The sequence below is a fragment of the Ranitomeya imitator genome, chromosome 5, assembly GCF_032444005.1.
Source record: "Ranitomeya imitator isolate aRanImi1 chromosome 5, aRanImi1.pri, whole genome shotgun sequence".
Lineage (NCBI taxonomy): Eukaryota > Metazoa > Chordata > Amphibia > Anura > Dendrobatidae > Ranitomeya > Ranitomeya imitator.
In genome coordinates, this window is record NC_091286.1 from 128,602,188 (window position 1) to 128,629,834 (window position 27,647).

General features: G+C 48.2%; 1 protein-coding gene across 1 annotated transcript in view; it reads right to left on the reverse strand.

The window, feature by feature from the left end:
• MTHFD1L (methylenetetrahydrofolate dehydrogenase (NADP+ dependent) 1 like) overlaps positions 1 to 27,647 on the reverse strand; it is a 336,729-nt gene that overhangs the window by 206,030 nt on the left and 103,052 nt on the right. The window contains exons 13-15 of the mRNA XM_069769141.1: positions 8,977 to 9,023; positions 7,370 to 7,477; positions 6,166 to 6,240 (exon numbers count right to left, since the gene is read on the reverse strand). Of these exons, the coding sequence (XP_069625242.1) occupies positions 6,166 to 6,240; positions 7,370 to 7,477; positions 8,977 to 9,023 (230 nt within the window). The remainder of the gene's footprint in view (positions 1 to 6,165; positions 6,241 to 7,369; positions 7,478 to 8,976; positions 9,024 to 27,647) is intronic.

A 27,647-nucleotide genomic window follows, 5' to 3' on the forward strand; every position in this document is an offset into this window, starting at 1 on the left:
TATTATTAACCCAAGGTAGTGAGTTCTCCTTCAATGGAAGTCTTCAAACAGGCTGGACAGACATCTGTCTGAGATGGTTTAGTGAATCCTACTTTGAGCAGGGGGTGGGACTCGATGACCCTTGAGGTTCCATCCAACTCTAACATTCTATGATTCTATGAATGGGCAAGTTTGATCTCTGATCAAAAATGGAGGTTTTTTTATTTTTAAATTACTCGCAGATACAAAGTCTAAAGAAAAAAAAACAACAACAACAACAAAAAAACAAAAAAAACACACACCACCCTAAAACAGATTTACAAAACTCCAGAGGGAAAAAAAGAACAATTTTTAAGACATTCAATTCTGCTTGAGAAACAAATGTTTTTGACTGAAGGGAAAAGACGCAGCGTGCATATCCCCTAAAATGATTCACTGGAATACAGCAAACTATTCCAAATTTCTTTTGCACGATAATTTTTAGTGAATGCAGAACTAAAGGTTAAGACAAAATATGTAGCCTGATTTCATCCAACAAAGAAGTTGATTAAGGTACAGGAAAAGTAAAACTCTTGTGTATTTCTAGTATTCCCAAATCTCCAAGTTCACTAGGTAAGATCAACAAATCAGCGCACAGTTCATTGAGAGAGGTAGAAGGACTTTCTGACATACCGCACACATGGAGCGAGTTTTGGACTGCGCCAGCACTATTTTTGCTAAGGATTAGAAAGCATGGTACTTCAGAAAGAAAGCATCAACTTCCAGCCTGGCAATGATTAATATTTCTCTCACTAGAAAATTCGTCCTAATGTATTGTGTCCCTCCTTATTTAATAAAATCCATATGTAAAAACACATACTCTTAAAATATTAGACATCCAGAAATCAAAGTCCTGAATTTCCATTATTTAAAGGACATATGGTTCAGATAAGGAAAAAAAAAATCAACCAAGCTGAAATGGAAGACAACTTCCTGGAAGATTTGGAGGAACAATATCTTGAAGTGCTCAAGTATTGCAGATATACTGTATTTTCATGTTCAAGACCCTTTCACCAATAATCCCACATATAATCGCGATACAACAGAAAAATCTAGATATAGATAGACTGTTTATAATACACCGACGCCATTTCCACAGGTACAAAGTGGCACCAGTCTCCCATGTCCATGTACACCATCTCAATGGGGGCCAAGTGAATGGGGCCATCTAAGAACGCTTGATGTATATGCCAGGAGCAGACACTGGGGAGCGGACCACAAATCACAGGTGGACAGACTGAGTGGGAAAAGGGAGTGTAAGGATCTCTTTAAAGGGAGTCTGCTGCCTGGTTTTTGCCACTTAATTTGAGAGCAGTATGACAGTGACAGAGACTCTGATTCCAGCAATGTGTTACTTACTGGGCTGCTTGCTGTAGTTTTGCTAAATTCGTACTGAAAAAAACATGATTTATCACTATAGGACTTGTAAATCTGCTCCCATGTAGTCCTTCATATTCATGAATTCTATGAAACCTCACCCTCACCACTGATTGGCAGCTTTCTGTGTACACTGTGCATAGGAAGAAAGCTGCCAATCAGAGGTGTGGGCGGGGTTATACAGAGCTCCGCATTTAGAGAACTAGCAGATCTGCAACAGGTAAAACAAGGATTTAATTAAAACATCAGCAAGCAGCCCAGTAAGTGATACATCGTTGGAATCAGTGTCTGTCTGTACATAATGATGCTCTCCGTTTAGGTAGCAAAAACCTGGTGACCAATTCCCTGTAAAAATGTTATCGCTTAGCCAACTGCTTTAGGTTGTCATCGATTCCCCAAATTTGTTTATGCTTAACCCCTTTCTGACATCAAACATAATAATCCGTCCCTGTGCCCTGAGCCTATGTGACCACTGATGGATTATTACGTCTGCACGATCGCCAGTGAACACGGGTGGGGTGCGGGCGATTGCCGTTGGGTGACAGCTGATTCTACCAGCTGACTCTAGTCACTAAGTGCCAGGAGCAGTGACCGCTCTCGGAATTTTAACAACCGAAATGCAGTTGACAGCCGCTCTGCCTTTGGATTGGAGACAACGCGGCGTGACGTAGGAACCCGATTATTACTATGGTAACCGGATGTCGTCATGACAAGTCTGTCAGTGCGTGCACAGCTGACAGTCTCTGTAGCATGGGGATGCTACTGCATCCCCAAGCTGTAGAAGCGATCAACCTGCAAAACAATGATTGTCCCATAGTGAGATACAGAAAAAGTAAAAAAATAAATATAAACAATATATATATATATATATATATATATATATATATATATATATATATATATATATATATATATATACACACACACACATATATATATATATATATATATATATATATATATATACACACACACACACACACACACTAGATAGTGGCACGATTCTAGCTCATCGGGTATTCTAGAATATGTATGTATATAGCAGCCACATAGTATATAGCACAGCCCACACAACAGACAGCCACGTAATATATAGCACAGCCACGTAGTATATAGGAGCCACGTAGTATATAACACAGCCAACGCAGTATATAACACACCCCACGCAGTATATAACAGCCCACGCAGTATATAACACAGCTCACGCAGTATATAACACTGCCTACGTAGTAGATAACACAGCCCAAGTACTATATAGCAGTGTGGGCACCATATCACATTAAAAAAAAAAAAAAAAAAGAATTAAAATAAAAAATAGTTATATACTCACCCTTCAGCGTGTATCGAAGCTGTCCCGATGCGTGCGATGCTGCCGCCAGCTTCCGTTCCCAGTGATGCATTGCGAAATTACCTGCCTTGCCTTCTGAGCTTTACGATGTGCCCGAAAAATATTTCCCGACTACATGTAGGGTATTGGCGAACTCAGGAAAAAAAATAGACCTCGGTTTGTTGTTAAAAAAAAAAAAAAAAAAATTTACCTAGTAGAAAAATTAAAAACTTGGGGCTAAAACAATATTTTTGTGAGGAAAATGTGATTTTATTATTTTCATGACTCAACGTTATAAACTTCTGTGAAGCACCTGGGGGTTCCAGCTTACAATGCATCTAAATACATTCCTTGAGGGGTCTATTTTCCCAAATGGGGGTCACTTGTGGGGTGTTTCCACTGTTTAGGCACATCAGGGGTTCTCCAAACACAAAATGACGCCAGCTTATGATTCCAGGAAATTTTACATTCAAAAAATCAAATGACGCTTCTTCCCTTCCGAGCCCTGCCGTGCGCCCAAACAGTTTTTTTCCCCTCTTATGGGGCATTGGCATGGTCAGGAGAAATTGCACTACATATTGTATGGTGTAATTTTTCCTGTTATCCTTCTGAAAAAGCAATATTTTGTGCTGAAAACATATTTGTGAGGAAAATTTGATTTTTTTCTTTATTTTTACAGCTCAACGTTATAAACTTGTGTGAAGCACCTGAGGTTTCAATGTGCTCACCACACATCTAGATCAGTTCCCTGAGGGGTCTAGTTTCCAAAATAGTGTCACTTGTATAGAATTTTCACTGTTTAGGCACATCAGAGGCTCTCCAAATTGTTCCAATTGTTCCAGCAAATTATGAATTCAAAAAGTCAAATGGTGCTCCTTCCCTTCCAAGCTCTTCTGTGTGCCCAAACAGTAGTTTTATCCCTCACATGGGGTATTGGCATGATCAGGAGAAATCATTTTTTCCTGTTACCCTTGTCAAAATAAAAAAATTGGATCTGAAGTCAATTTTTTTTTTTGGGGGGGGGGGGGGGGAAATTGAATGTTAATTTAAAAAAAAAAAATTCCTGTGAAGCACGTAAAGGGTTAATAAACTTCGTGAATGTGGTTTTGAGCACCTCGAGGGATGCAGCTTTTAGAATGTGTCACTTTTGGGTATCTTCATTCATGTAGACCCCTCCAACTGACTTAAAAAATGTGGTCCCTAAAAAAAAAAATGGCTGTGTATATTTTGTTGGAAAAAAAATGAAAAATCGCTGGTCAACTTTTAACCCTTATAACTTCCTAACAAAACAAAAAAAAATTGGTTGCAAAATTGTGCTGCTGTAAAGGAGACATGTTATGTATTAACCATTTTGTGTGACATATCTTTGTGGTTTAAGGGCATGAAAATTCAAAGTTTGAAAATTGCGAAATGCTCCAAATTTTCACCAAAATTTCCGTTTTGGTTTTTTTTTCACAAATAAAAGCAAGTCATACCAAATAAATTTTACAACTGTCATGAAGTACAATATAAATGACAAAAAAAAAAAAAGTACAATATGTCTTATGTCACGAAAAAAAAAAAATCTCAATCACCGGGATCCGTTAAAGCGTTCCAGAGTTATAACCTTATAAAGTGACAGTGGTCAGAATTGTAAAAATTGGCTCGGTTATTAACATGCAAACACGATCAGGGGTAAAGGGGTTAAGCATTACATGCACCGTGAAGAGTCAAAATGACAGACCGGGAGAAAGCAGAGACATTTTCATGTATAATTTTATTCAAGCTGTCATCATTTTGCTAATTGCTGAGTATGAATGAAGATTGCCCAAACCTACAGTAGGAGATGCAACTCTGAAGCACAAATTACTAATTAATTAGATTTCATCTGGTCAGATTAGGCAGAGAAGAACATGGACGAGGACATTCAATTCTTAGGTCACTTCCCAAAGAATACAGACGTGAAATGTAGGAAGGCTGGCAGCGTGCTGGCATCTTACATTTACGAGATCACTCAGGTCTGGGTTTACTCCCTTAAGTTGTCGCCAGTGTGCAAAGTGACCTTGATACGATCCATTGGTAAGATTATAGATAATGTAGATATATAAACACGATAATGAGATAAGCAGTGATATCCAAAATACACTCAGAACGAGTATTAACAACTACAATATACATTTCCTACAAACATTTGTCACAAATAATGTCAGTGAGGTCATTATTCAGGGATAATTGAAACCAGATCACAAAACAATTTGCTTTCCCAGTCCCTGGTTGAATCCTCCTGCCGTTTCGGCATGGAACACACCCATGTCTCACTTAAAAGCCCAGAATCCCACATGAATGTATACATTAGTAACTGAGCTACTGCCGCCTAGTGTCCTTATATAGCTGATAGGGGTTTTTTTTTTTTTGCATTTTGGCACACTGTATTTTCTTTTACAGAATGATCTAGTCCTTTTGAGGAACCATTAAATATCCAGAATAAAAATGATCCCGTTTATTTTAGTGCAGAAACTTGTGTCCAAAAGATCTGGAAAGGAAAAAAGTCTAATCTATACTCTTGCTATGCTGTAAGGAACAAAAGCAACGTCTGCTCTAAAATGTCCAATTACAGCCAAGTTTCAAGAATTTTCTATTACACCTTTACATTTCAAAATGTCAAGGATGGACACATTTCACCAATTGCAGCTTGGCCCAAATGGGAACATTCCACCCCCATGTCACCACTGAAAATTCAGTGTCCACTTTCATAGTGAGCCTCTGAATATATTGTCGGAAGAAACATTTGCAACACAGGGTGCACAAGCGTTGCTATTTCGCAGCTAAAAAGAACAATTATTTGGACAACTCAGAATGTGCTCACCAGTATGGTCTTCAAAATGTCATGGATGGCCAGATTTTATCCACAGTAGCATGGTCCCTGAAGTTCACAGGTTCTTCTGTATGGCATTATGCCTCAGTACAACCATAGATGATAGGGTTCACACTTTCTGGTGAAGGAGGCTTAGCTGATATTGAACCCAGGCAGCCCCTTCATACCCCTCAATGATGCACCAGAGGGGACATAGAACCTGAATCTCTCCCCAGAACAGGTACCTGGAGCCATAGTTAGTGGAGCATGCATGCTCTAATAATTTCTATGGGAAACCCAAAACTTGCCAGGTGTTCTATTGGATTGTTGTGACTCTCTAAAAAAGGGGCTTTAAGAGGAAATGCTGGACCTCTGGTGAAGTCTATGGAAAATTTCATAACTTGCATACAAATATATCAGATATGGAAACTGCAGACCTCAGCTTGGCAGTTTCAATAAACACTTTTTTAGACATAAAAGATGGCTGCTTGTGCCCCCCACTTTGGAGACTAGCAATTACAGTTTAGAAGATAAAAAAAAGTTAGAGATTTCAAAATCTATAGCGATTGGTGTTACCATTTAACAGTTACATCCTTTAAATAAGACTTACCCTTAACCGAGCAATTTGGACTGGCGAAAACTTCCTTACTCCGTTAATGGAAGGAACAAGGCGGTTATATAAGGCCTGAAAAACAATATTTTTACTGATTAACAAATAATTAATGTCATACAAATATCAAGGTAGATAAAAGAAAAAAAACAAATTAGAATTCTAATGTCGCTCATCCGAATGTATCCCGAAAGGGAAATGTATGTGCGTGTAATGCTAAAATCTACAATATATCCATAGAGTAAATGCCGGCACTCTCAGTATAGTTTTGCCCCATGTTGTCTGGCTAATAGTCACATAGTCGATGGGAGGTATGTGTCACAGAGATGGCTTGTCTCCATGATGTAACCCGGAGTATTTTCTCTAGTGCATGTCAGCACTGCCAGGTTCATTTGTTGCACCAGGGTCCAGGTTACGGGTAGCTATGAGAGATGGGTGGGTCTGGTGACCTACATACCTCACCTCTGGGTGTGGTTACAGCCTTATAATGGAGGCTGTTTGGCACATGGTCTATGTGTTGGGAGGGAGAAGGCCTCCTGTGTGTGTGTGTGGCTCCAGACCGAGCCCGAGAACTGGAAATTACTCCAGCCTGTGTGTCCACAGGCCTGACGCAGCAGTCCTATGGACATTTTTACTTTGTTTTTGCCTGATTTAAAGGCGGTTTACTTTCTGTTTTTACTTCTGGGTTTATGAAGCAATAAACTCACATGAACTTTTAAAGGAACAAGCCTCCTGTTTTCCTCCTGTCGTACCCAAGCGAGTACAACCCCTACACCCATGACTTCAGCAGTGCTTTCCAGTAGCAGCAAAGAGTAGTACAAACAATATGTAAACTATACAGAGAAGTAGAAAATTACAGCACTACGTCATAAAAAAATTTAACATTCCTATTTCAAACTGTTAAAAAGCAACAGGGAGGCATGTGAAACAGTGGAGAGTGTCGACAACAGCCATTTCGCACTAGGCAAGCGCTTCTTCTTGGTCCTCAAGGACCAGTAATAAGCACTTAGATAGCGCAAAACAGCTGTTGATAATTTACTTTTCTGTATAAATTAAAATCTACAATGTTAACAAATTAAGAGGAAAAGAAACAAAAACACACACCTTAAAGTTATTACACATAAAAAACACTTGAATCTTGGCTGTGCCCCAGTGAGTATGTAACAGTTGGAGAGTCCCATCTCCCACAGTAACTAACACTCACCTTGTCGGACTGGGTGTTCTCATGAAGGATCCTTGCATCTATGGCAGCTGCCAGCAAATTATTGGCTGCTGTGATCGCATGGATGTCACCGGTTAAGTGCAAGTTAAACTGCAATTAAGAAAGACGGGCATTGCACATACACTTTCTGAAACAGACTCCATTCTATTCATACACATTTTTGTTTTCTTTCTTCATGGGCAGCTGTGACATGAGTACTCTAGCCTGACCACCAGTCATAAAAAGGGTCCACTAAATGACAGGTCAGGCTATGACATCACACCTGGCAGCTCTTAAGACACGTCCCCTCGTCATCAAACTCTGCCATACCCGTTCCTCTGCATGTTCTCCCATGTAGCTAAAGATATCTTTACCATTTTATATAAAAAAGACCAGTGATACAGTCAATTCTAAAACTCCCTTGACTTATGCGGATTATCTTTATGTAATGTGTGCAGATTATCCTATGGTTTCGACGAAATTTATACTGATCTCATTACCTCCTGTTTTTAAGAGCTGACAGGGAGAAACCCATCACAAGCAGGAGGCAAGGGAGACCGCCTGAAGCTGCATCATACAGAATACACCAACTGAAATTCAAGTTAGAGAACCACAGGTTTATGTAGCTGCTTTATCACTTACTGCACTTAGATTTGACTAAGTGCTGAGTAAGTGCAGCGTGTTCAGACTCCGCCCACTCTACAAAGCCGGAGGTGTTATGGCAAGCGTGTGGCATCCAGATGGGGGAGGGGGAAGGATTATTTTGAGCTGCATTCCCTCTATTACTTGATTCCAGCAACACAGACTGGCTAGCAAGCAGCTGCCCTGATATGTCTCACACCGAGCTTTCAAAATGTCCTTCTGTAGGATGAAAGCTCTTTGCTCACACAGAAATTAATGTTTTGGGTACTTTATACAGATGCGCCTTGTCTAATGTGTTCCTGTCTCACGGCAGTTATAAGAAATGTTGGTTTAGACTTTCCTTATTATTACATTATATTTGAGATGACTAGGAATTGATTAAGTATATACAAAAAGCCTATTTATTTCAAAAATTTGATATTTATAGTTACTACCATATGCAGTGTGGGCAATATACATGAATATTGCATAAGTGTTCAGACTCATCATCATGTTAGGAGTAAATTGCCATTTCAGAGATTAGATATAAAATAAAAAAGTAAAAACAAAATTGATGCTTATAAAGAAAAAAAGAACGTAAATTCTTAAATGGACAACATGCAAGGTCTGCACATTTTTGGAATAATTCATAATTGAGTATTCAAATCAGAAAGTAATAACTCAATCAGGAATTATTCCAAAAATCTTCAGCCAGACGCTGAAGCCATTCTTTTTTTGCATTGTATTGATATGGCTGTTCTCCTATGGAACAGGTACCCTCAATCGGGTAATTAAAAAAGGAAAAGAAATTAAAGCATTCTATATACTTGTAATTGTAGATACCATATGTGGACCTCCCAGTGCAAAAATTATTCTTATCAACATGACGCCTTTGTTCAAAAGAAATACATATAAAAAAAAGTTACCAACCCATGTATGCAAAGATGAACTTATGGTTGTAACAACATTAATATTGTTTTAGCCCATACCTCTTCCATAGGAATAACTTGTGCGTATCCACCCCCTGCTGCTCCACCTAAAACATGGACAGGGTCACTTATAGTGTGTGAAGGGTTCTCATGCTTTAACGTTTCTGAGAAAGACTACTAGTAAAATGTATGGTTTATTTCACAGCAAACTGTATAAACGAGCCTAGCAAGTGATTCCATGGAAAACTGGAGGAACTAGATTAGCTCAAAGAGGACAAGATCGTTGACCTGTACAAGTAATACATGGATTCCGATACACAAACCGGAACGTAACCAGTTGGGAAGCCTTACATTCCTTACACGAAGGAGGAATAAAGAAATTCCAATCAGTGTTTTGGGATTTTGCAATCACCCAAAATTTCCCATATGATCGTAGATCTACAAGTCGATACTTGTCAGTAAAGTTGCTCAAAGCTCTTCATGAGATGGATGGCTTTCAGGCAAGATGTGGAGGACATACTCTGTAGACACAGACATCAGTTTCCCATGGTAGGTACTAGAATACACTAGAACTTGTACAGTTGCACAGAAATTCCTTAAACAGAGACCAAACCCAGGTCTTATGGAAGCCCATATAAAAAAATGAGTCAAGTGGTTACCATTTTCCCAAAGGGCTCATCAAAATTTCTTTCAGCAGTAAAAAAGGGTGGGTACTATGGGTGGCCCTATAGCAGTACATATATTTTCTAAACAAGAGGCAACTTAAAGACTAAGGCCGGACTCACACTAGCGTTTATGTACGCAAAATAGGGCTTCGTACGTCTTATCTTCAGATCCGCATACATCCACATCCATCCTGCATACCCATCTTTAACATGTTGCGTTCGGCGGGCACATAAAAACGCCACACGGGAACGCATCCGCATACAACACATGACCACATATGTCCTTGCATACACAATGTTAAAGATAGGTATGCAGTACGGATGCAGATGTATGCGGATCTGAAGGTAAGAAGTACTCAGCCCTATGCTGCGTACACAAACGCTAGTGTGAAACTGGCCTATGTGCTGAAGGCTACACATGGAGAACTCTTCTGACATATGATTTTTCCTATACAGAAGGTCACACAATAAAATAAAATATGGGGTTTACTTTTTGTAATGGATCCTATGGTGGACAGATGCCTATGAGTTCATCTATAGGGGTTTTACTGTAGGGGGGCAAATATCCTGAGCAACTTATGAGGTCTCATAAAAACTGACAAAACTCACAAAATTTGCCCAAACCAATAGTCTGAATTTAACTTTTTTAGGCTATGTGCACATGATGCAGATTTTGCTGCGGATCCGCAGTGTTTCCGCAGCTGCGGATCCGCAGCAGTTTCTCATGAGTTTACAGTACAATGTAAACTTATGGGAAACCAAAAACACTGTGGCCATGCTGCGGAAAAAGCCGCGCGGAAACGCAGCAGATTATTTTCCGCAGCATGTCACTTCTTTGTGCGGAATACGCAGCAGTTTTCCATCTGCTCCAATAGAAAACTGCAGATGGAAAACCGCAGCAGAATCCGCATTAAAAACCACGATAAATCTGCAATAAAAACCGCAGCGGTTTTGCACTGCAGATTTATCAAATCCGCTGCGGAAAAATCCGCAGTGGATTTTTCTACGTGTGCACATAGCCTTAAAGGGAATCTGTCACGCCAAAAATCGTTTATGAGATAAGGCCACCAGCATCAGGGGCTTATCTACAGCATTCTGTAATGCTGTAGATAAGTCCCCGATGTAACCTGAAAGGTAAGAAAAACAGGTAATATTATACTCACCCAGGTGCGGTCTCGCTGCGGTCCAGGTCCGATGGGCGTCGCGGTCTGGGTCCGGCGCCTCCTATCTTCATACGATGACGTCCTCTTCTGGTCTTCACGCTGTGGCTACGGCGCAGGCGTACTTTGTCTGCCCTGTTGAGCGCAGAGCAAAGTACTGCAGTGCACAGGCGCAGGGAAAGGTCAGAGAGGCCCGGCGCCTGCGCACTGCAGTACTTTGCTCTGCCCTCAACAGGGCAAAGTACGCCTGCGCCGGAGCCGCGGCAGAAAGACAAGAAGAGGACGTCATGGTATGAAGATAGGAGGCGCCGGACCCGGACCGAGACGCCCATCGGACCAGACCGCAGCAGGACTGCCCGTGGGTGAGTATAATATACCGTATATACTCGAGTATAAGCAGAGATTTTGGGGCTGAAAGTGCCCCTCTCGGCTTATACTCGAGTCATGATCGGCGGTGGGGTCGGCGGGTGAGGGGGAGAGAGGACTGTCGCACACTCACCTGCTTCAAGGGCTCCTGGCGCTCCCCCTGCCTGTCCCATGGTCTTCGGGTGCCGCAGCACTTCCCTTGTTCAGCGGTCACATGGTACCACTCATTAAAGTTATGAATATGGACTCCACTCCCCTAGGGGTGGAGCCGCATATTCATTCCTCTAATGAGCGGTAACGGTGACCGCTGACAGGGGAAGAGGCTGCGGCACCCAAAGACCATCTGTCCGGGATAAGGAGCAAGGGACGCCGGAGCAGGTAAGTATCTCATATTTACCTGTCCGCGTTCCACACGCCGGGCGCCACTCAGTCTTCCCGTCCTCTTGCAGTGACTGTTCAGGTCAGAGGGCGCGATGACGTATTAGTGTGCGCGCCGCCCTCTGCCTGAACAGTCAGTGCGGAGAGACGCCGAGACGGGACGCTGAGAAGCTGCAGGCAGCAAGAGGCGAGTATGTCATTTATTTTTTTTTTTGCAGCAGCATTATATATTGCATAGCTTTATATGGAGCGTCTATGGGGCAATAATCAACGGTGCAGAGCATTCTACATGGCACAGCTTTCTATGGAGCATCTATGGGGCCATAATGAACGGTGCAGAGCATTATATATGGCACAGATTTATGTGGAGCATCTATGGGGCCATAATGAACGGTGCAGAGCATTATATATTGCACATCTTTAAATGGAGCATCTATGGGGCCATAATGAACGGTGCAGAGCATTATATATGGCACAGCTTTATATGGAGCATCTATGGGGCCGTAATGAACGGTGCAGAGTAGTGTTGAGCATTCCGATATCGCAAGTATCGGGTATCGGCCGATATTTGCGGTATCGGAATTCCGATACTGAATTCCGATACTTCCCGCGTATCGGATACCGGAATCGGAAGTTCCCAGAATTCAAATTGAACGCAGCAGCCAATGAGGAATGAATGAAAGTGTGGGCACATCCTGTTTAGCATGGTGGGCATGTAAGTACTGGCAAGGCTGGGATTGGCTGCTGAAATGATGTCACTCTGCACTATAAAAAAGCGCTGCCGCCATTTTGCGCTCACTCTGCTGTGATTTCAGTTAGGGACAGGACGCTGTGTTCTAACTGAGGGCCAGTCGAGCTAGCTAATTGCTTTATTTTCCTTTCCAAAGGCTAATTTAGCAAAACGCTGTGTGTTCTTCACTGTTCACCTTGCTCTTGCCTTGCAGCGCTGTTTTAACAGCGTTCTGCAAGGTCTCTGTGTGTGTGTGTGTGTGCAGCTCACTCTGTAGTCTGTGTGCAGCCATATACCCGGTTGTATTCAGCTCAGGGGGGGTTCACACTGCCTCACACAGTTGTTCTTTTTTGCTCTTAGTGCAGCCTGCTGCACATTTTTTCTCAAATTTCCTATTAGTGTTTTTCCACCAGTCTCCAGCTCTATTGTGGAAAAACACTACATAGGATAACCTAGAGGGGGGTTTTTGGGCCTTGCAGCGCCGTTTACGGCTGTCTGCACGGTCTCCGTGTGAGCCCAGCTCGCCCTGTAGTCTGTGTGCAGCCATAGCCGGTTGGATTCAGCTCAGGGTTCGTTACTGGCTCATACCTTGAGAAAAATTTTCCTTTTTTTCAAATAGTGCAGCCTGTTTAAAATTTGAAAAAAAAAATTCCTATTAGTGTCTTTCCACTCGTATCCAGCTAAATAGTGGAAAAACACTATATAGGATAACCTAGAGGAGGGTTTTTTGGCCTTGCAGCGCCGTTTACGGCTGTCTGCACGGTCTCCGTGTGAGCCCAGCTCGCCCTGTAGTCTGTGTGCAGCCATAGCCGGTTGGATTCAGCTCAGGGTTCGTTACTGGCTCATACCTTGAGAAAAATTTTCCTTTTTTTCAAATAGTGCAGCCTGTTTAAAATTTGAAAAAAAAAAAAATTCCTATTAGTGTCTTTCCACCAGTCTCCAGCTCAATTGTGGAAAAACACTACATAGGATAACCTAGAGGTTTTTTTGGGGGCCTTGCAGCGCCGTTTACGGCTGTCTGCACGGTCTCTGTGTGAGCGCAGCTCGCCCTGTAGTCTGTGTGCAGCCATAGCCGGTTGGATTCAGCTCAGGGTGCGTTACTGCCTCATACCTTGAAAAACAATTTCCTTTTTTTCAAATAGTGCAGCCAGTTTAAAATTTGAAAAAAAAAATTCCTATTAGTGTCTTTCCACTTGTATCCAGCTAAATAGTGGAAAAACACTATATAGGATAACCTAGAGGAGGGTTTCTTGGCCTTGCAGCGCCGTTTACGGCTGTCTGCACGGTCTCCGTGTGATTTAAACTAGCTCTGTAGCCCGATCTGCACCAAAAAAAAGGTTAAGTTCACCAAACACAACTTACACTTGTGTAGGCCACATTTGAAAAATAATAAAGTTTAGTCCACAATTTACAACATTAGTGTTTCTTACACCTGTTAGGAGGAGCATTACAGGAATAAGCACACTAAGGCCTTAGTACTTTTCTGCTTATCTTTATCTGTCAACCAAGATGAAGAGGGCAGGGAGTAAGGCACGTGGGCGTGGGCGCGGAGCAGGGAGAGGAGCAGGGAGAGGACGTGGTGATTCTGTGCCTGCTGCGGGCGCCGGTGACTCGTCGTCACTCAGTTTCAGCAGGGAACAGTCCTTCATGCGCAGCTTTGTCGGAGAGCGCCGTGCACCGCTGCTGCGTGAAGACCAAATTGAAGCCGTTGTCGGGTGGATGGCAGCTAACGCCTCGGCATCGACTTCAGTTAGTGCCACATCCTCTCAGGCACAGAGCACTGGAGAGCAGCCATCTGTCTCTTCACCACCTGCCAAATTGGCCAGGCAGTCAGAGAGCCCAGGACAGGAGCCGTCTCTACTTCTGTTCTCTGAATCTCTTGGCTTGGAAACAGGGGGCCAGCCAAGCAGCATTGGAGAAATGGAAGAAGAGGCAGTGTGCAGTGATGCCCAACACCTTTTTCTCTCTGACTCTGAAGAGGCAGGTGGGCCAGTGCCTCCGGTGACCACAGCGCAGTACGCATCTGATGATGAAACTCAGGTGCCGCTTTCTCGTGCGTACTGTGCTGCTGAGACTACCCAGGAGGAGCAGTTGGTGGCAGAGGGTAGTGGAGATGATGAGGTCCTTGACCCATCGTGGCGTGAGGAACAGGAAGGTGGTGGGAGCAGCTCAGAGGAAGAGCTTCCTCTTACGGGCCAAAGAGGGAGAGGGAGGGGGAAGACTGCGGAGCCTGTAGCCTCCACTTTGGCACCCGTTAGGAGCCTGTCTCTTTCCAAAGCCAAAAAGGGCGCTCCCAAGACTTGCAGTGCCTGGTCCTTTTTTGACACAGTTGCAGATGACATTTGTTTTGTCAAATGCAAGCTGTGTCATCATAAAGTAAAAAGAGGGAAAAATGTCAGCAACCTCAATACCACAAATATGTGGAAACATGTGCGGACCAGGCACGCGGTGGAGTTACAGAAACACACTGAAGATGTAGGCCAACCAACAGCGGCAGCTACCACCTCTTCAGCTCGTGTTGCCTCTTCCTCCAGCTCACGCACAGCTGGTTTGGCTTCCTCCCAGAGACCTTGTGTAATTCCACCCACAGCACCACCTTCCCAGTCATCCTCACACTCCCAGTCTACTCTACAGCCATCGGTAGTACAGGCATGGGAGAAAAGGCGGGCATTCTCGGCCAACCACCCCCGAGCACAGGCTCTGAATGCAGGCATTGCCAAACTGTTGTCCCTGGAAATGCTCTCGTTCAGGCTGGTGGAGACTGACAGCTTCCGTGACTTGATGGCATTGGCAGTCCCACAGTACAAGGTGCCCAGCCGCTTTTACTTCAGCAGGCAGGCTGTCCCTGCCCTGCACAGGCATGTTGAGGCAAACATAAAACATGCGCTACTGAACGCCGTCAGTAGCAAGGTCCACCTCACCACCGATGCGTGGACCAGTCAGCATGGACAGGGGCGATATGTTTCCCTCACTGCCCATTGGGTTAATGTTGTTGAGCCAGGTACAGATCGTGCGAGTGGCGCAGGACGTGTCCTGCCCACTCCAAGGATTGCAGGAATCCAGTCTGTACGCATCGACTCCTCCTCTTACACCAGTTCCTCTGATTCCTCTCTGCAGGATCCGTCACAGTCCACCCCCACATGGACCCGTGAACGTTTACCTATGACCGACATGAGCACAGCCGTGGCCAAACGTCAGCAGGCCGTCTTGAAACTAGTTTCATTGGGGCATCGAAGCCACACAGCGCAGGAGCTCTGGAATGCCATAAAGCAGGAGAGCGATGTGTGGTTACTGCCAGCGAATCTCCAGCCAGGCATGGTAGTGTGTGACAATGGCCGAAATCTGGTGGCAGCTTTGGCCCTTGGCAACCTCACTCACATCCCATGTCTGGCACATGTGCTCAATTTGGTTGTGCAGAGTTTTCTGAGGGACTATCCGGATCTTGATGCCCTGCTGCACAAGGTCCGCCTAGAGTGTGCTCACTTGCGGCGTTCCAGCTTGGCCAGATCCCGCATTGCTGCTCTGCAGCGCCGATTCCGCCTTCCGGAACACCGCATCATATGTGACCTACCTACCCGGTGGAATTCCACGTTACATATGTTGGAGCGGTTGTGTGAGCAGCAGCAAGCAGTTATGGAGTACCAGCTGCATCAGGCGCAAAGAAGTCGCAGTCAGCGCCGATCAGACTTCACAACCACAGAGTGGGCCACTATGAAGGACGTCTGCCAGGTTTTGCGTCCTTTTGATTATTCCACGCGGATGGCAAGTGCAGATGATGCACTAGTCAGCATGACTGTCCCCCTTATCTGCCTGCTTCAGCAAACTTTGCAAGGGTTAAGGGATGATGTGGTGGAAGAGGTGGAGGATGAGGAGTCACCTTTTCCATCAGCTTCTGGAGAGTCAGCGCCACGTGGTTCCTCACAAAGGGGTACGCAGGGGCCAATTTGTGAGGAGGATGAGGAGGAGTCAATGGAGGAGGAAGAGCTCCGTCCAGAGGAGGGAGCGACACAATTGTCCAGTGGTCAGTGTGTACAGCGAGGGTGGGGTGATGACGAGCGGGCAGAGATCATGTCTCAAGCAGGGGACAGCGTTTCTGGGCCGGTTGGCACTCTGCAGCACATGGTGGATTTCATGCTGCAGTGCCTGAGAAACGACCGCCGCATCGACCACATTCTCAACATGCCTGATTATTGGGTGTTCACCCTCCTCGATCCTCGCTACCGGGACAACGTCCAAAACCTCATCCCTGCGTTGACCCGGGAGCGTAAATTGCGGGAGTACCACGACACACTGGTGAATTCCATCATCTTCTCCTGTCCAACTGAGAGGAGTGCTGCTAGTGCTTTACAAAGCAGCTCAGTGCGTCGAGGCAGTGGGGGAGGCTCTGCCCAAAGAGGGAGCAGAAGCAGTGCCTCTGCCCAAGGCAAGCCCAGTATGGCACAACTCTGGCACACTTTTGTGTGCCCGCCCCAAATGTCTACACCATCACCGGCGGCTCCAGTCAGCAGGAGGCAACGGTTCCGTCAGATGGTGACAGACTACATGGCTTGCCCTCTTACTGTACTCCCAGACGGCTCTTCCCCGTTCAAGTTTTGGGTCTCTAAGCTGGATACATGGCCAGAGCTAAGCCAGTATGCATTGGAGGTGCTGGCTTGCCCTGCGGCTAGTGTCTTATCGGAACGTGTCTTTAGTGCCGCAGGTGGTGTACTAACAGACCGTCGCATGCGACTATCCTCCGATAACGTTGACCGGCTTACTTTCCTGAAAATGAACCAGGCCTGGATCTCGCAGGAATTTGCCACTCCTCTGCCTGATTAAGTAATTGGGTGTCATCCAGGTCTCCTGCTGTGTTCATCTTTCTACCACCTGAACTGCTATTCCTGGGCTCCAACACCGCCAGTTGCGGCTCAGAAGTGCAGGCTGCACAGTAAAAACATACGACCCAGTGTTATTGGGTTTCAGTAACGTCAGCTGATCCCCAGCTGTGTAGCCGGCAATGTGTCCTGCGACCGCCACGCTGGCACAACAACCTAAATGTAAGGGAACCTGTCCCCCCCCCCCCCCCCCCCGTCGTTTGTTACTGAAAGAGCCATCTTGTGCAGCAGTAATGCTGCACAAGGAAAAGGTAGCTCTTTTTTTTTAGCTCTTTGCACACGCAGAACTTAACACTTATAAAATGTGTTCACTGATACCGTTATACCGTCCCGGAGCTGGGACTTTCCTTCGTAATGTGACGCAGCACAGCTGTCATTCCTACCCCCTTGGTGCCATGCGCTGCCTCCTCAGCGTTGTTTTAAGCTGTCACGGAGCCTGCGCTGTTCTGTTATCCCTTGGGCATGCCCTATTTGCGCTGCCTGTCTTCTGACATAATTTGGTGTCAGGCTGGCTGCGCCTGTGCGGCCGCGGTGCCCGAGATCCCGCCTCGCAGTGTCTTCTGATTGAGTCACACTGCGGGCCTGGGATCCATGGGCATGCGCAGTGCATATCTTCCCCTCGGGCTCTCGCTCATTTCCCTCCGCCTTCTTTAGACTGTGCGCCGTCAGCTGATCCCTAGCATGCCACGGCCGTGACACCGCACAGTCTGAAGAAGAGGGAAGGAGGGGAGTGAGAGTCGAGGTTATGCACTGTGCATGCCCATGGTTCCAAGGCCCGCAGTGGGATTACGTTAGATGAGACTGCGAGGTGGGATCTGGAGCAGCGTGGACGCACAGGCACTGACAGCCTGACACCAAATTATGTCAGAAGACAGGCAGCGCTAATTGGGCATGGCCAAGGGCTAACAGAACAGCGCAGGCTCCGTGGCAGCTTAAAACAACGCTGAGGAGGCAGCGCACGGCATCAAGGGGATAGGAATGACAGCTGTGCTGTGTCCCATTACGAAGGAAATTCGCACCTCCGGAACGGTTTAACGGTATAAAGGGACACATTTTTAGTGTTTACTTCGGTGTTTGCAAGGAGCATAATTAAAAGAGCAACCTTTTCCTTTTGCATCCTTAGTGCTGCACAACATGGCTCTTTCAGCTACAAACGTCTTGGGGGGGGGTTAAAGGTTTCCTTTCAACTTGCTCCAATCAGGCTTCGGCCTACACTCTGTTCCTCTGCTCCTCCTGCTGTCCCTGGGCTCTAACACCGCCAGTTGGTGCCTGGAAGTGCTGTGTGCACAGTCAACAGTCGCTCCTCTGTTATTGGGGTTCAGTAACGTCAGCTGATCCCCAGCTGTGTGTGCGGCAATACCTCCAATCTGCTCCTCCTGCTGTCCCTGGGCTCTAACACCGCTAGTTGGTGCCTGGAAGTGCTGTGTGCACAGTCAACAGTCGCTCCTCTGTTATTGGGGTTCAGTAACGTCAGCTGATCCCCAGCTGTGTGTGCGGCAATACCTCCAATCTGCTCCTCCTGCTGTCCCTGGGCTCTAACACCGCCAGTTGGTGCCTGGAAGTGCTGTGTGCACAGTCAACAGTCGCTCCTCTGTTATTGGGGTTCAGTAACGTCAGCTGATCCCCAGCTGTGTATCCGGCAACGTGTCATGCGACCGCCACGCTGGCACAACTAAAATGTAAGGGGACCTGTCCCCCCCCCCCCCCTAGGCGTTTGTTACTGAAAGAGCCACCATGTGCAGCACTAATACTGCACAAGGGAAAGGTCGCTCTTGAAATTATGCTCCTTGCAAACGCTGAACTACACACTCATGTAATGTGTCCCCTCACACCGTCCAACCGTCCCGGAGGTGGGACTTTCCTTTGTAATGTGACGCAGCACAGCCGTCATTGCTACCCCCTTGGCACCGTGCGCTGCCTCCTTAGCGTTGTTTGATTCCGTCATGGACCCTGCGCTGTTATGTTATCCCTTGGCCATGCACAGTTTGCGCTGCCCGTCCTCTGACATCATTTGTTGTCGTCCTGGCTGCGCCTGTGCGTCCACGCTGCCCGAAATCACACCTCGCAGTGTCGTCTAATGTGATCCCACAGTGGGCCTGGTATCCATGGCCATGCGCAGTGCATATACTAGCCTCTCACTCCCCTTCTTCACGCTTCTTCAGACTAGGCGGCGTCAGCTGATCCCTAATAGCATGCCACGGCCGTGACGCCGCACAGTCTGAAGAAGCAGGAAGGAGGTGAGTGAGAGGCGATGATATGCACTGCGCATGCCCATGGATCCCTGGCCCGCAGTGGGACTACATTAGATGACACTGCAAGGTTGGATCTCGGGCAGCTTGGACGCACAGGCACTGCCAGCCTGACACCTACATGATGTCAGAAGACGGGCACCGCTAACTGTGCATGGCCAAGGGATAACATTACAGTGCGGGCTCCGTGACAGAACCAAACAACGTTGAGGAGGTGGTGCCCGGCACCAAGGGGGTTGGAATGACGGCTGTGCTGTGTCACATTACAAAGGAAAGTCCCACTTCCGGGATGGTTTGACGGTGTGAGGGGACACATTATATGAGTGTGTACTTCAGCGTTTGCAAGGAGCATAATTTTCGGAGCCACCATTTTCCATGTGCAGTATTACTGCTGTACAAGATGGCTCTTTCAGCAACAAATGCCTGGGGGGGGGGGTTAAAGGTTCCCTTTCAACTTGCTCCACTGCAGGCTTCGGCCTACACTCTGCTCCTCTTTGATTCCCTGGGTTTCAACACTGTCAGTTGCCACCTGGAAGTGTTGTCTACACAGAAAAAAACACTAGGTGATGTGTCAGTGGGGTTCAGCACCGCCAGCTGTTCCCCTGCTGTGTAGTCGGCAACGTGTCCAGCACAAGCCACGCTGGCACAACAGAACAAAAGCTGCCACCAGTGCAGGCTTCGGCCTACACTCTGCTCCTCTCCTCCTCCTGCTGACCCTGGGCTCAAACACCGCTAGTTTTTGCCCGGAAGTGCTAGCTGCACAGAGAAAAACACCAGCCAATGTGTTAGTGGGGTTCAGCAACGCCAGCTGTTCCCCTGCTGTGTAGCCGGCAACGTGACCTGCAAACGCCATGCAGGCACAGGAACTGAAATTAAAAGGGAACCTGGCCCCACCCCCCCAGGTGTTTCTATGTATAACAGCCACCTAGTACAGCAGTACTGCTGCATTTGTACAAGGTGGCTGACTTTTTCTCCTTGCCCACGTGGAACTCAACACGTACAAAATGTGTCTCATTGAGACCATTCCACTGTCCCTGAGGTGTGACTTTCCTTTGTAATGATACGCAGCACCCCCCTTGGTAGCGTTTCCCGTCTTTTGTCATCATGGTTAGCTGGCTGCGCCTGTGCATCCGCCCTGCTAGAAACAACGCCCCTCGTTGTCATATTTATTTTGTCAGCGAGGGTGTGGTTTATGGGCACGAGCAGTGCATATGTTCGCCTGTCTTAACTCATCTCCTTCCGCCTTCTTCAGACTGTGCGGCCTCCTGGCCGTGGTAGGCGATAAGGGATCAGCTGAGGCCGCCCAGTCTGGAGCAGGTGTAAGGACATGTGTAAGCGGCAAACCTATTTACTGCACAAGGCCACGAATCCCAGCCACGCAGTGTGATTTTTTGAAAACACACTGTGGGTCTGGGATTCATGTCCATCGCTAACCGCAACGGCCGACATGAAATGAGGTCAGAAGACAGGAAGCGCTCACAGCGCATGGCCAAGGGATCACAATAGCGCAGACTCCTGTACAGCAAATAACAACGCTCAGGAATCTGCGCCCAGTACCTAGGTGCAAATTTTGACACCTGTGCTGCGTCTCGTTAAAAAGACAAGTCACGCCTCCACAACTGTTTGACAGTATAATGGGCTAAATAGTGTACGTGTTTTAGTCAGCGTGTGCAAGGAGCAAAACAAATAGAGCAACCTTTTACTTGTGCAGCATTAATGCTGCACAAGGTGTGGCTCTTGTACCTTGCAACACCTGAGGGGGGGGTTAAAGGTAACCTTTGAAATTGGTTCAACTAGGCTTCGGCCTACACTCTGCTCCTCTACTCCTCCTGCTGACCCTGGGCTCAAACACCGCTAGTTTTTGCCCGGAAATGCTAGCTGCACAGAGAAAAACACCAGCCAATGTGTTAGTGGGGTTCAGCACCGCCAGCTGTTCCCCTGCTGTGTAGTCGGCAACGTGTCCAGCACAAGCCACGCTGGCACAACCGACCAAAAGCTGCCACCAGTGCAGGCTTCGGCCTACACTTTGCTCCTCTCCTCCTCCTGCTGACCCTGGGCTCAAACAACGCCAGTTTCTGCCCGGACATGCTAGCTGCACAGAGAAAAACACCAGCCAATGTGTTAGTGGGGTTCAGCACCGCCTGCTGTTCCCCCGCTGTGTAGCCGGCATCGTGTCCAGCACAAGCCACGCTGGCACAACCGACCAAAAGCTGCCACCAGTGCAGGCTTCGGCCTACACTTTGCTCCTCTCCTCCTCCTCCTGCTGACCCTGGGCTCTAACACCGCTAGTTTTTGCCCGGACATGCAATCTGCACAGAGAAAAACACCAGTCAATGTGTCAGTGGGGTTCAGCAACGCCAGCTGTTCCCCTGCTGTGTAGCTTGCAACGTGACCTGCAAACGCCACGCAGGCACATGAACTGAAATTGAAGGGAGCCTGCCCCCCACCCCCCCAGGTGTTTCTATGTATAACAGCCACCTTGTACAGCAGTACTGCTGCATTTGTACAAGGTGGCTGACTTTTTCTCCTTGCACACGTGGAACTCAACAAGTACAAAATGTGTCTCATTACAGACCATTACAATGTCCCTGAGGTGTGACTTTCCTTTTTAATGACACGCAGCACCCCCATTGTTAGCGCTGCCCGTCTCCTGACATCATTGGTTGGCTGGCTGTGCCTGTGCGTCCCCCCTGCCCGACACAACGCCCCCCGTTGTCTCATATATTTTGACTGCGAGGGTGTGATTGATGGGCACGAGCAGTGCATATGTTCCCCTGTTTTCACTCCCCTCCTTCCGCCTTCTTCTGACTGTGCGGCCTCATGGCCGCGGCATGCGATAAGGGATCAGCTGAGGCCGCCCAGTCTGAAGCAGGTGTAAGGACATGTGTGAGCGGCGAACATATTTACTGCACAAGGCCACGAATCCCAGCACCGCAGTGTGACTTTAGGAAAAGCCACTGTGGGTCTGGGATTTATGGCCATCGTTAACCGCACCGGCCAACATGAAATGAGGTCATGAGACGGCCTGCACTAACAGGGTATTGCCAAGGGATAACACAAGAGCGCAGACTCCTGTACAGCAAATAACAACGCTCAGGAATCTGCGCCCAGTACCTAGGTGCAAATTTTGACACCTGTGCTGCGTCTCGTTAAAAAGACAAGTCACGCCTCCACAACTGTTTGACAGTATAATGGGCTAAATAGTGTACGTGTTTAATTCAGCGTGTGCAAGGAGCAAAATTAAATAGAGCAACCTTTGACTTGTGCATCATTAATGCTGTTCAAGGTGTGGCTCTTGTACCTTGCAACACCTGAGGGGGGGGTTAAAGGTAACCTTTGAAATTGGTTCAACTAGGCTTTGGCCAACACTCTGCTCCTCTACTCCTCCTGCTGACCCTGGGCTCAAACACCGCTAGTTTTTGCCCGGAAATGCTAGCTGCACAGAGAAAAACACCAGCCAATGTGTTAGTGGGGTTCAGCACCGCCAGCTGTTCCCCTGCTGTGTAGTCGGCAACGTGTCCAGCACAAGCCACGCTGGCACAACAGAACAAAAGCTGCCACCAGTGCAGGCTTCGGCCTACACTTTGCTCCTCTCCTCCTCCTGCTGACCCTGGGCTCAAACAACGCCAGTTTCTGCCCGGACATGCTAGCTGCACAGAGAAAAACACCAGCCAATGTGTTAGTGGGGTTCAGCACCGCCAGCTGTTCCCCCGCTGTGTAGCCGGCATCGTGTCCAGCACAAGCCACGCTGGCACAACCGACCAAAAGCTGCCACCAGTGCAGGCTTTGGCCTACGCTTTGCTCCTCTCCTCCTCCTCCTGCTGACCCTGGGCTCTAACACCGCTAGTTTTTGCCCGGACATGCAATCTGCACAGAGAAAAACACCAGTCAATGTGTCAGTGGGGTTCAGCAACGCCAGCTGTTCCCCTGCTGTGTAGCTTGCAACGTGACCTGCAAACGCCACGCAGGCACATGAACTGAAATTGAAGGGAGCCTGCCCCCCACCCCCCCAGGTGTTTCTATGTATAACAGCCACCTTGTACAGCAGTACTGCTGCATTTGTACAAGGTGGCTGACTTTTTCTCCTTGCACACGTGGAACTCAACAAGTACAAAATGTGTCTCATTACAGACCATTACAATGTCCCTGAGGTGTGACTTTCCTTTTTAATGACACGCAGCACCCCCATTGTTAGCGCTGCCCGTCTCCTGACATCATTGGTTGGCTGGCTGTGCCTGTGCGTCCCCCCTGCCCGACACAACGCCCCCCGTTGTCTCATATATTTTGACTGCGAGGGTGTGATTGATGGGCACGAGCAGTGCATATGTTCCCCTGTTTTCACTCCCCTCCTTCCGCCTTCTTCTGACTGTGCGGCCTCATGGCCGCGGCATGCGATAAGGGATCAGCTGAGGCCGCCCAGTCTGAAGCAGGTGTAAGGACATGTGTGAGCGGCGAACATATTTACTGCACAAGGCCACGAATCCCAGCACCGCAGTGTGACTTTAGGAAAAGCCACTGTGGGTCTGGGATTTATGGCCATCGTTAACCGCACCGGCCAACATGAAATGAGGTCATGAGACGGCCTGCACTAACAGGGTATTGCCAAGGGATAACACAAGTGCGCAGTTTCCTGTACTGCAAATAACAACGGTAAGGAATCTGCGCACAGCACCTAGGTGTAAATTTGTACACCTGTGCTGCGTCTCCTTAAAAAGACTAGTAGTCACGCCTCCACTACTGTTTGACAGTATAATGGGCTAAATAGTGTACGTGTTTAATTCAGCGTGTGCAAGGAGCAAAATTAAATAGAGCAACCTTTGACTTGTGCATCAATAATGCTGTTCAAGGTGTGGCTCTTGTACCTTGCAACACCTGAGGGGGGGGTTAAAGGTAACCTTTGAAATTGGTTCAACTAGGCTTTGGCCAACACTCTGCTCCTCTCCTCCTCCTGCTGACCCTGGGCTCAAACACCGCTAGTTTTTGCCCGGAAATGCTAGCTGCACAGAGAAAAACACCAGCCAATGTGTTAGTGGGGTTCAGCACCGCCAGCTGTTCCCCTGCTGTGTAGTCGGCAACGTGTCCAGCACAAGCCACGCTGGCACAACAGAACAAAAGCTGCCACCAGTGCAGGCTTCGGCCTACACTTTGCTCCTCTCCTCCTCCTGCTGACCCTGGGCTCAAACAACGCCAGTTTCTGCCCGGACATGCTAGCTGCACAGAGAAAAACACCAGCCAATGTGTTAGTGGGGTTCAGCACCGCCAGCTGTTCCCCTGCTGTGCAGCTTGCAACGTGACCTGCAAACGCCACGCAGGCACATGAACTGAAATTGAAGGGAGCCTGGCCACCACCCCCAGGTGTTTCTATGTATAACAGCCACCTTGTACAGCAGTACTGCTGCATTTGTACAAGGTGGCTGACGTTTTCTCCTTGCCCACGTGGAACTCAACACGTACAAAATGTGTCTCTTTGAGACCATTCCACTGTCCCTGAGGTGTGACTTTCCTTTCTAATGATACGCAGCACCCCCCTTGGTAGCGCTTCCCGTCTTCTGACATCATTGGTTGGCTACTTGCGCCTGTTCGTCCGCCCTGCCTGAATAAAATGCTCCTCGTTGTCTTAATTATTTTGACTGCGAGGGTGTGATTGATGGGCACGAGCAGTGCATATCTTCGCCTGTCTTAACTCATCTCCTTCCGCCTTCTTCAGACTGTGCAGCCTCATGGCCGCGGCATGCGAGAAGGGATCAGCAGAGGCCGCCCAGTCTGAAGCAGGTGTAAGGACGTGTGTGAGCGGCCAAAATATTTACTGCTCAAGGCCACGAATCCCAGCACCGCAGTGTGGCTTTATGAAAAGACACTGTGGGTCTGGGATTTATGGCCATCGTTAACCGCACCGGCCAACATGAAATGAGGTCATAAGATGGGCAGCGCTAACAGGGCATTGCCAAGGGATAACACAAGAGCGCAGACTCCTGTACAGCAAATAACAACGCTCAGGAAGCTGCGCCAAGCACCAAGGCGTTATTTTGGACACCTGTGCTGCGTCTCATCAAAAAACCAAGTCACGCATCCACTACAGTTTTACTGTAGAATGGGGTAAATTGTGTATGTCTTTCATTCAGCGTGTGCAAGTAGACAAATTAATAGAGCAACCTTTCACTTGTGCAGCATTAATACTGCACAAGGTGTGTCTCTTGTACTTTGTAACACCTGAGGGGGGGGTTAAAGGTTTCCTTTGAAATTGGTTCAACTAGGCTTCGGCCTACACTCTGCTCCTCTCCTCCTCCTCCTGCTTCAACACGGGCTCTAACATCGCAAGTTTTTGCCCGCAAGTGCTAGCTGCACAGATAAAAACACACGCCATTGTGTTAGTGGGGTTCAGCAACGCCAGCTGTTCCCCCAGTGTGTAGCCGGCAAAGTGTCCTGCAAACGCAACGCAGACACAAAGCTGCCTCCAGTGCAGGCTTCGGCCTACACTCATCTCCCCCTGCTTACCCTTTGCTCCAACACCGCTAGTTGGGGCTCTAGGAAGACAATCTTTAATAGGCAAGGCAACGCATCCGGGTTCCAGCACCGCCAGCTGGTTCTCGGCAGTGTTCTTGTCACAGGTACTCCCTCGTGCCAAGCCTGGTTTCAGCACCGTCAGCTGTTTCCGGGTTGTGTCAACTTCACTGAGACGCCTATGCTTGCCCCGTCGTGGGGCGGTCGAGTTAGCCAACTCCAGGGTGCCTCCAGTTTAGGAGCTTCCTATGTGGGCTGCGTGAACTGGTAGTCAAGGCTGGTTCTGTAGTGCCAGTAGGCCCAGCTCCCCCTGTAGGACTGTTGGGGTTCGGTAACTGCGGCTGCCTCGCGGCCTAGCTGTTCTCTCCTCTCCTGTGGGCCTTGGGGTCCACCACCTGGTTCCAGCACCGTCAGCTGGTTCCGGGCCGAGCCTTTGGCTTAGGTGCCTCCTCCTGGGTATCCGAGTTCCGCCAACGCCAGGCGGTCCTTGGTAGTGCTTTTAAGCGCGGGCACCTACAGCTTAGTAACCGGGTTCCAGCACCGTCAGCTGGTCCTCGGTCGTGCCATTGGCTCTTGCACACTGGGGCAACGCATCCGGGTTCCAGCACCGCCAGCTGGTTCTCGGCAGTGTTCTTGTCACAGGTACTCCCTCGTGCCAAGCCTGGTTTCAGCACCGTCAGCTGTTTCCGGGTTGTGTCAACTTCACTGAGACGCCTATGCTTGCCCCGTCGTGGGGCGGTCGAGTTAGCCAACTCCAGGGTGCCTCCAGTTTAGGAGCTTCCTATGTGGGCTGCGTGAACTGGTAGTCAAGGCTGGTTCTGTAGTGCCAGTAGGCCCAGCTCCCCCTGTAGGACTGTTGGGGTTCGGTAACTGCGGCTGCCTCGCGGCCTAGCTGTTCTCTCCTCTCCTGTGGGCCTTGGGGTCCACCACCTGGTTCCAGCACCGTCAGCTGGTTCCGGGCCGAGCCTTTGGCTTAGGTGCCTCCTCCTGGGTATCCGAGTTCCGCCAACGCCAGGCGGTCCTTGGTAGTGCTTTTAAGCGCGGGCACCTACAGCTTAGTAACCGGGTTCCAGCACCGTCAGCTGGTCCTCGGTCGTGCCATTGGCTCTTGCACACTGGGGCAACGCATCCGGGTTCCAGCACCGCCAGCTGGTTCTCGGCAGTGTTCTTGTCACAGGTACTCCCTCGTGCCAAGCCTGGTTTCAGCACCGTCAGCTGTTTCCGGGTTGTGTCAACTTCACTGAGACGCCTATGCTTGCCCCGTCGTGGGGCGGTCGAGTTAGCCAACTCCAGGGTGCCTCCAGTTTAGGAGCTTCCTATGTGGGCTGCGTGAACTGGTAGTCAAGGCTGGTTCTGTAGTGCCAGTAGGCCCAGCTCCCCCTGTAGGACTGTTGGGGTTCGGTAACTGCGGCTGCCTCGCGGCCTAGCTGTTCTCTCCTCTCCTGTGGGCCTTGGGGTCCACCACCTGGTTCCAGCACCGTCAGCTGGTTCCGGGCCGAGCCTTTGGCTTAGGTGCCTCCTCCTGGGTATCCGAGTTCCGCCAACGCCAGGCGGTCCTTGGTAGTGCTTTTAAGCGCGGGCACCTACAGCTTAGTAACCGGGTTCCAGCACCGTCAGCTGGTCCTCGGTCGTGCCATTGGCTCTTGCACACTGGGGCAACGCATCCGGGTTCCAGCACCGCCAGCTGGTTCTCGGCAGTGTTCTTGTCACAGGTACTCCCTCGTGCCAAGCCTGGTTTCAGCACCGTCAGCTGTTTCCGGGTTGTGTCAACTTCACTGAGACGCCTATGCTTGCCCCGTCGTGGGGCG